Below are 11094 nucleotides of genomic sequence, written 5' to 3'. Positions count from 1 at the left end.
CCGCTTTGTAGTTGGGTCCTGGATGGCTGCTGATGCCATTAGCCAAAATGATGCATATTTGCTATGAGAAGTGTTTCATTTTAGATATGGGAAGGCTGAGGTTCCTAAGAGCTGAGGTGTTAAAATCAACTTTATTGAGGTATAATTTATGTATGACAAACTACACTCATTTGAAGTGTATCATGAATTTTGACAAATGTATACACCTGTGCAGAGCCAGCTTCATGGGCACGTGACCAGTTGTCACACGGGGCGCTCCTCTCCCAAGGGCCCTGTGCTTGGGGTTAATACTTAGTGTTCACAGTCTTGAAATTCGTAACGTATCACTGAATTTGGGTTTTGTAGATGAAGTCTGATGGGACAATGGACCGCGCTAGGAGAGGGCCTGAGCATACACTCCGACTGAGTCTTATCTGTCAGCCCCACACCCCCCTAACCCTAACTCCCACCCATTCACCCCCACCTCGGGGCAGAGCATGGTGGCACCCCAGCACATCAGAGAATCTCACCCCTCAGGACCCAGGTACCAAGCACAACCCAGCACAGAGGCTGCACTGCCTTGGAGGTCACGCACGTAGGGTGGCAGTCCAGGGGAAGGGAAGATACCTGGAAAGGGGAGTGTCCCTGTTCCCTGGAGAAACACAACATTAAATGGCAAAAACAACATGATAGGTTGATAAAGACCACAAAAAAAAGGAAAAGTTTTATAATTTAGTACCTTTGGTGGCCTTTTTTCTTCCCGCTTCCCCATATTTTCATTTTGCACTGAGCCAGGCAAATTATGTCACCAGCCCTGCACTGGTGTAACCACCACTACAATCAAGATACAGAATATTTCCATCACTCCCCAATTTTTCTCTTAACCCTTTGCAGATTAATTCCCAACCCTCACCCCACCCCCCATACACACACACTCCATGCCACCCCCCAATCACTGGTCTATTCTGAAACACCTGAATTTGAAAACTTCTAGCAGGGCTCTGGACCTCCTATCTGGAACTCAGGAAAAGCAGGGCTGGAACAGACTGGGGGGTGACCCCAATAGAGGGTTAACCTGAGACTTGTGATGACGCAGAGAAATGCAGGGAGTGTGGGCCACCCCTACCCAGGGATTAAGAGAGAGGGGCCAGCAGAGGAGAAAGCTAAGGCAGAGGGCAGGAGAATCTACCATATCAAGAGCACATGGATTCATGACAAAACTACCAGACAAATTAAAAGTACTTGGAACTTGGGTTTGCTTTGTTGCTGACGGATGTGGGAAAGGATTATGAGAACCTGGTACATAAATACTGATACACGCTCTCCCCCTTGGGAAGCCAGCTCATCCATCAAATGAAGGCAAACGAAACACCTTATCCTTGGTTGCAGAGCCTTTCAGGACTCCACCACTGCTTCCAGGTCCAGTTTCCTCTTCCTGCCATAGGCCTGCAATGTCCTGTCCCGGACCTCGCCTTAGCTGACTGCTTCTGATCATCCAAGTCTGTTTGAAGGTCATCTCCCCAGACTTTCCCCAATCACCAATCTAAAAGAGCACCCATTAGTCACATCAATTTAATACATCCAGTATAATACACCTGTTGCACCTATCATTTTTAATATCTGCCATGTCCCCCATTTCTATACCCGCCCCCCCCAAAAAGTACCCTTAAGAACTTTGACTTATTCAGGGATGAATTCCCAGGACCTAGAACGTAATGTCTGGTACATGGTAGATGCTCAATAAACTGTTGGATAACAAGCAACAGTCGTAAAAAAGGAATGAGGGCTGTCCCCAAACTGTAGCCTCCCCTGCAGGGAGGAGGATGTAGGGACGAACTCGCACCTACTGTGTCCTTTCCTGGCGAATCCATGCGGAGTATAAGATCTTCACGGCTCTTACTCTCTTGCGGCTGTTACAGGCTTTTTTACAAACATTTCCCCATGTTATTCTCACTTCAACCCTCAAAGGCTTCATCTCACTTTCGAAAAGAGGTCGTGGAGTCTTCGGTGACTTCTCCAAGGTCAGCCAGCGAGTGGCCGAGCTCAGACCACACTCGAGTCAGCCCACTCCAAGGCCAGGACCACACACGCCGGGGCACCGCCCGCCGCCCGCCCCTTGCCCTGTCCCCCGCCAGGTCGGGCCCCAGAGCTCGGCAGCGCCCGCCGGGCCACCCAAACCCAGACGCCCCAGCGCCCGCCGAGCCGGGGTTCCGGGCGCTCACAACCGTTCTCGCCGTCGCGCGAGGTGAAATGTCCCCGCCAGCGCGGTACGACAGGGAGGGGACAGCGGACGCTGGGCCCAACAGCCGGGCGCCAGGCCCCGGTATCCCGGCAACAGGTAAACAGTGCGCGGCCCCGCCCCCGCGGCGCGCCGCCGGCGTTTGTGCGCGCGGCCTGGCGGCGCCCGCGTGCCCCCGTTCCCTGCGGCGTGTTCCACGCGAGTCGCGCAGCCGGTGGCCTGGGTGTCTGGGTGTTGCGGCCGCTCGGGGGCTGGGTGCCCCCTAACCCTGCCGGGATCCCCGGAGCGTCGGCCTTCTGAGAAGCGTGGCGAGGTCCCCGACCTGCGGCCGTTCTCGGGCGAGGGCCGAGGAGGACGCCCGGTGCGCCGCAGGAATGGGCGCGGGGCTGCCGCCTCCGGATGATACCGAGAACTGGGGTCTCTCTGTTCAGATCAAGCTTGGGAACCCATGCCACACTCATCAGCTCAACTGAGAAAGGCGTCACCATGGTAATACACGTCTTCTTTTAAGTATACGAGATTCCGAGGCGCTCGCTAGTTTCGTAGTGTTCTGCCCTGTAGAAGCACGCTTTGTCAAGATTTGATGCCCACATCACGAGGTTGGTGTCTTCATCTCCTCGCCTTGTGAGTGGTGTCCAATCCAAGTAATCTGAACACTGGGGTTAAAGATGAAAGGGGAGAGGGGTCCCCTAGGTGGTCTGCGCGATGAAGGGGACAGCAGCCGCAGAATCAGACTGAGCCCTCTTTCTGTGAGTTGGTGGGTTGTAGTTCCTTGGTTCTTTTGAGCCACTTACTTTCACACCCAGAAGATGGTTTATGTGTGAAATAAAGATAGGCTGGTAACATGGTGCGTTACCCCTGGTCGGCGCCCTGAGTCCCATGCAGGGTTCTTTTCTGCAGATTATATAGAAAATGAGCCCAGGTGCCACCCGGACCACCGGCTCTAGAGCGATTCTTCCTTCCATTTCCAGTTTGAGGAAAGGCTTTGGAGGAGGCCTCTTGTGCAGGGAATTCTTGCATTTTATGCCCGGGAAAGCTTGCGACGTCCCTACTTCTGTCTCACCTCCAAGTCGTTGGCTCACAGAGCTCCACGTTAAGCCAAACCTGAAAACTTCACACCTCCATTTCCAACTTCCACCCAATCTCTCCACCAGAGAGCCTTTTCAAACTGTTCAAAATCCAGCTCTTGTAACCACTACCCTCTCTGGCCTCTAATGGCAAGTTCATCCTCCTGCCTCAAACTCACAAATATTCCTGTTTCTCAGGCCTCATCCAACCTCTTGCAACCTGCTTCCCACCCTTAATGTCACTGGTCCTCAAGCCCTCCTTGCCACCTGCCTGGACTCTGGCAGTAGCTCACAACCTCACTGTCCATGCTACCCAGGGGCTCTCTGTCTCCTTTGGTCAGCCCTGAACATCTGTGATCTTGTAACCCCCACCCCAGGTCCTCAAGAACTTCCCTTCTCTGCTCAACTAAATACTCTAAGTACTGCTCTGCAGGGCCCTTGGTAAAGGGGCCTCAACCTCTTCAGCTTAATCTGCCTTATAATCTTCTCTGCCTTAAAAAAAAAAAAAAAATTCCCACATTAGACCTCCATTCTTCTGGAATCCTCCTGCACCAGCCCCATCTCCAGCTGTTGATCTGCTTTTCTTCAAGACAGACCCAGCTCAGAAGTACCTCTTGCTTACGGGTTGCTCCCTAAGCGCCAAGCCCTCTGCACCTCACTTAGGTCTTTGCCTCTTTGGCTCCATTAGACTGTAGTGCAGAAATGTGTTTGGTAAATCTGTGTTCCTTCCGGTTCACTGCATGTAAAAGCACTAAATAAATACCACTTGATTTAAATTGAGTCATTCCCAGGTTACTCCACAAGGTTGATACTGCCATTTTCTTTCAGGCCAGGGAACTGAAGCAGAATGGTTTAATAAAGCCACTTAAACTAATAGCATCCCACTGCTCCATGGATAGAGGTCGAACGCCTTAGCTTCCAAGGCCTGCTGGCCAGAGCTGCAGCCTGCCTACCTTTCCCCTCAAATCCCCTCACTGCCCCCCTATTCTACCCACCGATCCCCCCCGCCCCCACCCCGTGGTTGCCTGTGGGTCATATGTTCTCTCCAGCCTCAGGGCCTTTGCACAGGCTGTTTGCTCTGCCTGGAAATTCCCTGCCTCTTAGAAGCCACAGGCCACTCTTCAGGAACCCTTCTTCCTTCATATCCCAGACTAGGTCACTCCCTGCCTATCCTGTGTCATCATAATGCCATGTACCTGGGCTTCTCCTTTCACACCATAGTTGATGAGGAAATGTGTGCGTGATTTCTCTCTCACTGGACTGTATAAGCCTCATGGAGACAGGAGCCGAGCTGCAGGGCCTGGTGCACAGTAGCTGTTGTTGAACATTTGTCGAGTGAATGAAGCAGGCATCTCAAAATTCAGAAAAGCTGAAATCTACATTTGCTTTCTAAATCTGGGGTCTGCATTGTATCTGAGTTACAATGTATTCACTCAGCAAGTATTTATTCATCCCTACAATGTGCCAGACATTGGTCTAGGCCCTGGGAATTCAGTGGTGAACTCATACACAAACCTCTGGTTAGAGAAACATACGATAAATAACATAAACAAACAAACAACAATACTATTAGCGAAGTATGCTTAAAGTAAGGAAATCGAAAGTGGCACTGCTGGGAGGGTTGTTGGAGACCATCTGTGCCCCCTCCCCCTTTGCACAGGACAGTCCCAGTGTCTGTTTGTTGATGTGTCTTGATTTGGGCAGTTATATAGTCACCCTAGTTATAGATAGAATATAGACACGGTGTATGGGGGGTTTTTCTAAAGAGGTGGTATTTGAGCAGAGGCTAGCAGTTTGGGAACTAGAAGGAAGGCCAGTGTGGTGGGAGCCACGTGGTTTTCATTCAGGAGTTTAGAGAGTTTCAAGCCGGGAGCTATGTGTCCTGAGACCAGGAACAACCAAGAGCCATAGAGTTGTATTGAACCAACCCAATCAGCTCAGAAACTGAAAATTTTCACTCACAATAATTTCTTAACTGATACATTACGGTATAATGGAGGTACAATAAATTGCACATATTTAAAATGTACAATTGGATAAGTTTGCCATATGGACGCTCCCATTAAGCCATCACCACAAACAAGATAACATGCTGATCACCCCAGTTTCCTTGTGCTCCTTTGGAATCAGTCCTTTTCTCTTGCTCCTCTGTACCCAGCTCCCCACCCCCTCCCCCATCTCAGGCAACCCTGGATCTGCCCTCTGTCTCTATAGATAGATTAGTTTATAATATCTAGGATTTTATAAATATGGAATTATACAGAATGAAGTCTCTGGCTAACGCTTGTAAAATTATTTTGAAATTCATCCATGTTGCAGCATGTATTGATGCTAGTCCTTTCTATTGCTGAGCCATAGTCCAGTGTATGGTGCTACCACAGTTTGTTTATTCATTCACCCACTGATAGATTTTTGGGTTGTTTCCAGTTAGTAGTTATTACAAATAAAGGTCCTCTGAACATTCGTGTACAAGTCTTTGAATGGACATATGCTTTCATTTCTCTTGGTAAATACCCAGGAGTGGAATGGCGGATTGTAGGGTAAGGTATGTGTTTAACCTTTTAAAGAAACTGCCAATTTGTTTTCCCAAGTGTCTGTCATGTTAGATTCCCAGCAGCAGTGTATGAGAGTTCATTTATTTCTCCATGGCCTCACCAACACATGGTATGGTCAGTCTTTGTAGCTTGAGCCGTTCTAATAAATGTGTGCTGGTATCTCATTATGGTTTTCATTGCGTTTCCCTAATGACTTGACGTTGAGCATCTTTTCATGTGCTTGTTGGCCATTTGTGTATCTTCTCTGGGGAAGTGTCTACATCTTTTGACCATTTTTTATTGGGTTGTTTTCTTATTATGTTTCAAGAGTCCTTTATCTATTCTGGATGTAAGGCCTTTACCAGATATATGATTTACAAATATTTTCTCCCAATTTGTGGCTTGGCTTTTCATTTTCATAACAATACCCTTTGAAGAGCACAAGTTTTTAATTTTCATGGCCAACTTATCAGTTGTTCTTTCATGGATTGTGCTTTTGGTGTCATAACTAAGAAACCGTTGCCTAACCCAAGGTTGCAAAGGTTTTCTCCTGTATTTTCTTCCAGAGACTTTTGGTTTTACATTTAGCTCTATGAGCCATTTTGAGTTAATTTTTGTATATGGTGCCAATATGGATTGAGGTTCATTTTTTTGCAAATGGATATTTATTGTTCCAGCACCATTTGTTGAAAAGGTTATCCTTGCTCCACTGAATTACTTTGGCACTTTTGTTAAAAATCAGTTGTTCGTGTATGTGTGGATCTACTTCTGGACTCTTTATTCTGTTCCATTGATCTATTTGTCTATCTTGACATCAATAATACCATACTGTCTGGAAACTGTAGCTTTATAATAGGTCTTGAAATAAGGTAATATTAGACCTTCAACTTTTTCAAAGTGCTTTTCATTTCCATATGAATTTTAGAATCTTTTACAAAAAGGTGAGAACTTTGAATAAAAATATCAACCCTCTATTTTATGTCCTCTGAATTTCCATATGAATTTTAGAATCAATTTGCCAATTTCTACAAAAAGATGAGAACTTTGAATAAAAATATCAGACTTCTGTGTGAATTTTAGTTCTCAAACCATTTTAGAGATTAAAACACACACTTCTTTTTGTAGTTATTCCAGGTATGTCAAGTGTGGGTGACATGCAAAGAAAAAAGTGTAAAATCGTAAAGAAAGCCAATACCCAAAATCTTTGAGAGCGTCTGGCTGTGTATGTTCCACACCCCACAGGGGTGTTTTATGGGGAGATGCAGTTATCATGTGGGTGTTCATTTTGGTTTCCTCACGGGAGCAAGCGGGGCCTCTGTGTTACAAGATGCTTCTCATCTGTGTTCCTCGGTTTTGCATCTACTCCATTTCACTTCACAAAAGTGTATTTTAGTGTTTGTACCAACATGTTATGTTCCTCTTGGTTTAGCTTGGGACATTTGTAAAGCGAGATGCTATGAACAGAACAACAATTACACAAGTATTTAGCCCTTGCAGGCGTCCTTGATAACTGAACCATTCCTCTCCTTTCCCTTGTCTAGCTAAAAGAGACACTTTCTAAATAACACACTTCCCTCGGGACGTAGGATATAGCGAAGTCAACTCAGCTTTGTGCAGCTCTAGCAGAACTTCGGATAGCTTATTCCCAGATTAGGATACTATCCCTTCCTTTTCCCAGAAGGCATTGGCCTGGCCCTGAGTCTGGAGGACACCGGTTTGCACTACCTCCCTCCCTCTGAAACACAGCTCTGAGGATTAGCCATAATAAGTGATGGCAACCATCTCTTAGCGAGTGTTTACTTCTTGTCAGATGCTGTGCTAAGTGCCGTATATTCATGTCTCAGTCCTCACAGCTCCTTAATGAGCTGGAGACTACCGCAGATCAAGTGCCAAAATGTATCTCTGCATCCTGATTATTGAACATGCTTTTCCTTTCATTTTCATTATGAAAGTTTCCATACCCACACAAAAATGAATCCCCATACATCCATTCAGAAATTACCAGGATTTTGCCACATTTACTTCATCTGCTTTTAGGCGGGGAGGGAGCGGCAATATTCTTAAGCAAATCTCAGGCCTTCTTTCATTTCATTCCTACAGATTTCAGTATCTCCGAAATGTGTAAACATTTTTTCCATGACCCAATGCCATTGTCAGACCTGATAGAATTAATAATTCCTTGATAGTATCAAATTTCCCCAATTGCCGAAAAATTGTCTTTTTATGGCTTGTTTGTTCGAATCAGAATGCAAACAAGACCCACACATTGCATTAGGTTGGGTCTTTTAACCTGGGGCTGCTTAATGTACGTTTGTTGAATTCGATCGCTCGTCTCTTCTCTTCCCATTCCACGCAAAGGCTGTTGTTGTTGTTGTTACCATCTTTTTCTTTTAGGAATTTGTTTTTTCTTAAATTCAGTAGGATATGTTGAAAATCACGTCAAAGTTATTAACACTCATTTTTTTGCCCCGTATATATACTTGTCTTCGAAAGCCAGATCAAGGGAAAAAAGGAAAAGGCCGGCGCACATCTCGCGGGATCAAGCAGAAGAAGCCGGAGGTGGACATTCTCAGCCCCGCGGCGATGCTGAACCTCTACTACATCGCGCACAACGTCGCCCACTGCCTGCACATGCGGGGCTTCCTCTGGCCGGGAGCCCCCAAGTCCAAGAAAGGGAAAAAGAAGACTTAAGGTGCCAGCGTTTCACAGCATCTCTATTACAGAGAACAGAACTAGGGGAAGAGAAATCAGGGTAATACAAGTGTCTGTAAGCCAAGTAGACGTTCTGAAGACAACTTGAGATGCAAAAGCGTTTCTGTGGCAGTTAATGATAAAGCCACGCATTTTTCACTTCCTTAGACCCACCCGGCCATGGTTAGCCACTTTGGTTTTTCAGAAGTTAAGGGAGGAAAAAACAGTAATACCTGCACAGTGTGCTGGAATGGATAGAACTTTAAAAAAATGATAATCCTGGGTCAGAATTAAACCTTGCTCTCGAAAGACAATTAATTCTAGTTTGCATGAGTTTTCTTTTGCCAAAGGGGCTTTGTTCTTTAGAGAAGACACGGCAAAAAGCAGAGGATTTGCTTATGAACATCCCTCTCTTGGGCCCTGTTTCCTTTTCCTGTCCTTTTCAGGAAAAATAATAAATATTTTGTTTCTATAATTTTCTTCTCAGCAGTCTGCCTCTTGCCTTATTCTAATTGGCCACAGACACTGGTGGAAACTAAGATTGTCTCTACAGCTTAGACCTCATTAGGGCCTATAAACAAATGCTTCAAAGGAGCCCACAGTGTTCAATGGTTGGGGTGCAGGCAGAAGGGAACAAATCAGCCTCATCCCTCTCCCTTCTATTTCACCTGCCTCTTCTCCCCCCCTTTTCTGCACATTTACGTCTTCTCCCCAGCTTCTGCAGGCTTTCTTTTCAACTTGGCTGGTTATGGAATTGGTGCCAGAAATTTGCCATGTGAATTCTGCTGATATTACAGGACCTCCCTAGCCTGGGTGGAGACAGTTAAGAGATAAAGCCGCAGATCTTTCTCCTCTCGGCCCCAAAGACCTAAAAGCCCCAAATAGGAACTTGGAAGGAAAGGCATTGTCCAGTGTCAGCATCATCTCTGGATCCCCTGGCATCCCCTCCCCCACTCCTACCTCCTGCGCTGTCTTCCCAGCACGTTCTGCCCTTTCCCCCACTCTGACACTTGCACAGCTCTGGTTCCTCTAGGCAGCGCCTGTCCACAGATGGTCTAGTTGGTCGGAATTACTGACAGGGATGCCACAGGTTGCCTGCTGAGTATCTCAGAGATTCACGCAGCTTGCTGAGGGAGGCTGCAACCCAGGGCTCAGGATTTCATAAGTATTGAAGAAGAAAGGAAATCGCATGAGTCTTCATCCTAGAAAAGTGGGTGCTCATAACACACATGAGTTTGTGGGGGCTGACATTTCAGTAGCTGTCCTGTCTGTGCAGATTTAGGGTGAGCCCTAATTGCCAAGTCAAGAGGAACCGAACGGGGGGTGGGGGCGAGGGGAGCATGAGATGAGGACGTCGTGGGTCCAACCTGACCTCTCGGAGCTGGATCCAAGATGGTGCCAGGAGCATAGCAGCAGTGGCGTTTCTTCACTTCTGTGCCTTCTATAGTGAGACCAGCAGCTCTGCCAACTGTTGATGCTTTATCCTCCCTCTGTGCTCAGCTTCGTTCTGCTTACTCGCTTTCTGCTTTTGCATCTTGTTGTGATCCCTGTGAGTCCAGCTCTGCTTTGTGGTCTCTTTCTATGCTTCCTACATGCCTCGTTCCTGGGTCTGTACAAGAGAGAATAGACCCGCCTTGTCTTATCACACAACAGGCTCTGTGGTAGCAGCTAGCTGATGAGTGGTCGGGGTCAGGGGCCTCCCGCTGGTCCAGCCCGCGGTGCCAAGGGGTGGTGCGGGGATTACTGGTCAGGAATGGCTAATCACGGACACCAGGAGGATTCTTCACAGGGGCGGGGTGGTAATGTGGCTGGCAGGAGTGCTCGCTTGCTTTCCCTCTAGCTGTTACTCCTCGCTTCATAGGCAGGACCCTGGAAAGAATTTCCTCACATTTTCTTCACCTCCTCTCCTTCTTGTCACACATCTTTCCTTTTCTTTTTTATGCCTACTTTGTATTTAAAATTGCAAGCCACAGAGAGGTTGAAAGAAAGTACAGTGAACCCCCAGACCCTTTACCTAGACCAGGGCTCTTAACCTTGGCACAGTTAGCATTTGGGGCTGGATCATTCATTGTGGTGGGAGAGTGTCCTGTGCATTGTGGGATATTTAGCAGCATTCCGGACCCTGCCTACTAGGTGCTGATGGTTCTCCCTCAACTGTGACAACCAGAAGTGTCTCCAGACATCACCAAATGTTCCCTGGGAGGCAAAATCCCCCCTGGTTGAGAACCACTGACACAGATTCAGGAGCGAATGTTTTGTCACCTTTGCGCATGCACACTTATGTATAAATATATCCATATATAATATATGTAATATATACATATACAATACAAATACGTATATGTATATACACAGACGTATACATGCATATCTATTTCCTATGTGCACATAATCAGAGAAAGTGAACAAATGTTGCAAAAAGTAATACATATGTACCACTAAGAAAGAAGAGGGAAAACCCACCACTAATGCCATCAGGTGTATGACACATCGTGGTCAGATGTGAAAAAAGACGTGCCTTCGAATGGATGGAATTTGGTCATTGCTGAGCCAGTGCCCGGTTTGCACCCATATCCTCTTCTCA

General features: G+C 46.9%; 1 protein-coding gene and 1 long non-coding RNA gene across 2 annotated transcripts; one reads left to right on the top strand and one right to left on the bottom strand.

The window, feature by feature from the left end:
* Positions 1-1218: 1218 nt before the first annotated feature.
* LOC141567619 (uncharacterized) lies at positions 1219-2107 on the bottom strand. Its single transcript, XR_012490435.2, has 2 exons — positions 1823-2107; positions 1219-1522 (listed from the first exon to the last, which is right to left on the bottom strand). It is a non-coding gene; the product is annotated as an uncharacterized LOC141567619 (long non-coding RNA).
* Positions 2108-2338: 231 nt separating this feature from the next.
* On the top strand, positions 2339-8990 carry SMKR1 (small lysine rich protein 1). The gene is made up of 2 exons (XM_019750090.3): positions 2339-2707; positions 8313-8990. Exons 1-2 carry the CDS (start codon positions 2618-2620, stop codon positions 8508-8510), a joined length of 288 nt encoding a protein of 95 aa, XP_019605649.2. The 5' UTR covers positions 2339-2617; the 3' UTR covers positions 8511-8990.
* Positions 8991-11094: the final 2104 nt, after the last annotated feature.

The sequence above is a fragment of the Rhinolophus sinicus genome, chromosome 8, assembly GCF_057876585.1.
Source record: "Rhinolophus sinicus isolate RSI-liver-muscle chromosome 8, RSI-T2T, whole genome shotgun sequence".
NCBI lineage: Eukaryota > Metazoa > Chordata > Mammalia > Chiroptera > Rhinolophidae > Rhinolophus > Rhinolophus sinicus.
The sequence above is the reverse complement of the archived record's forward strand: the minus strand, read 5'-3'. Positions and strand labels throughout refer to the sequence as shown.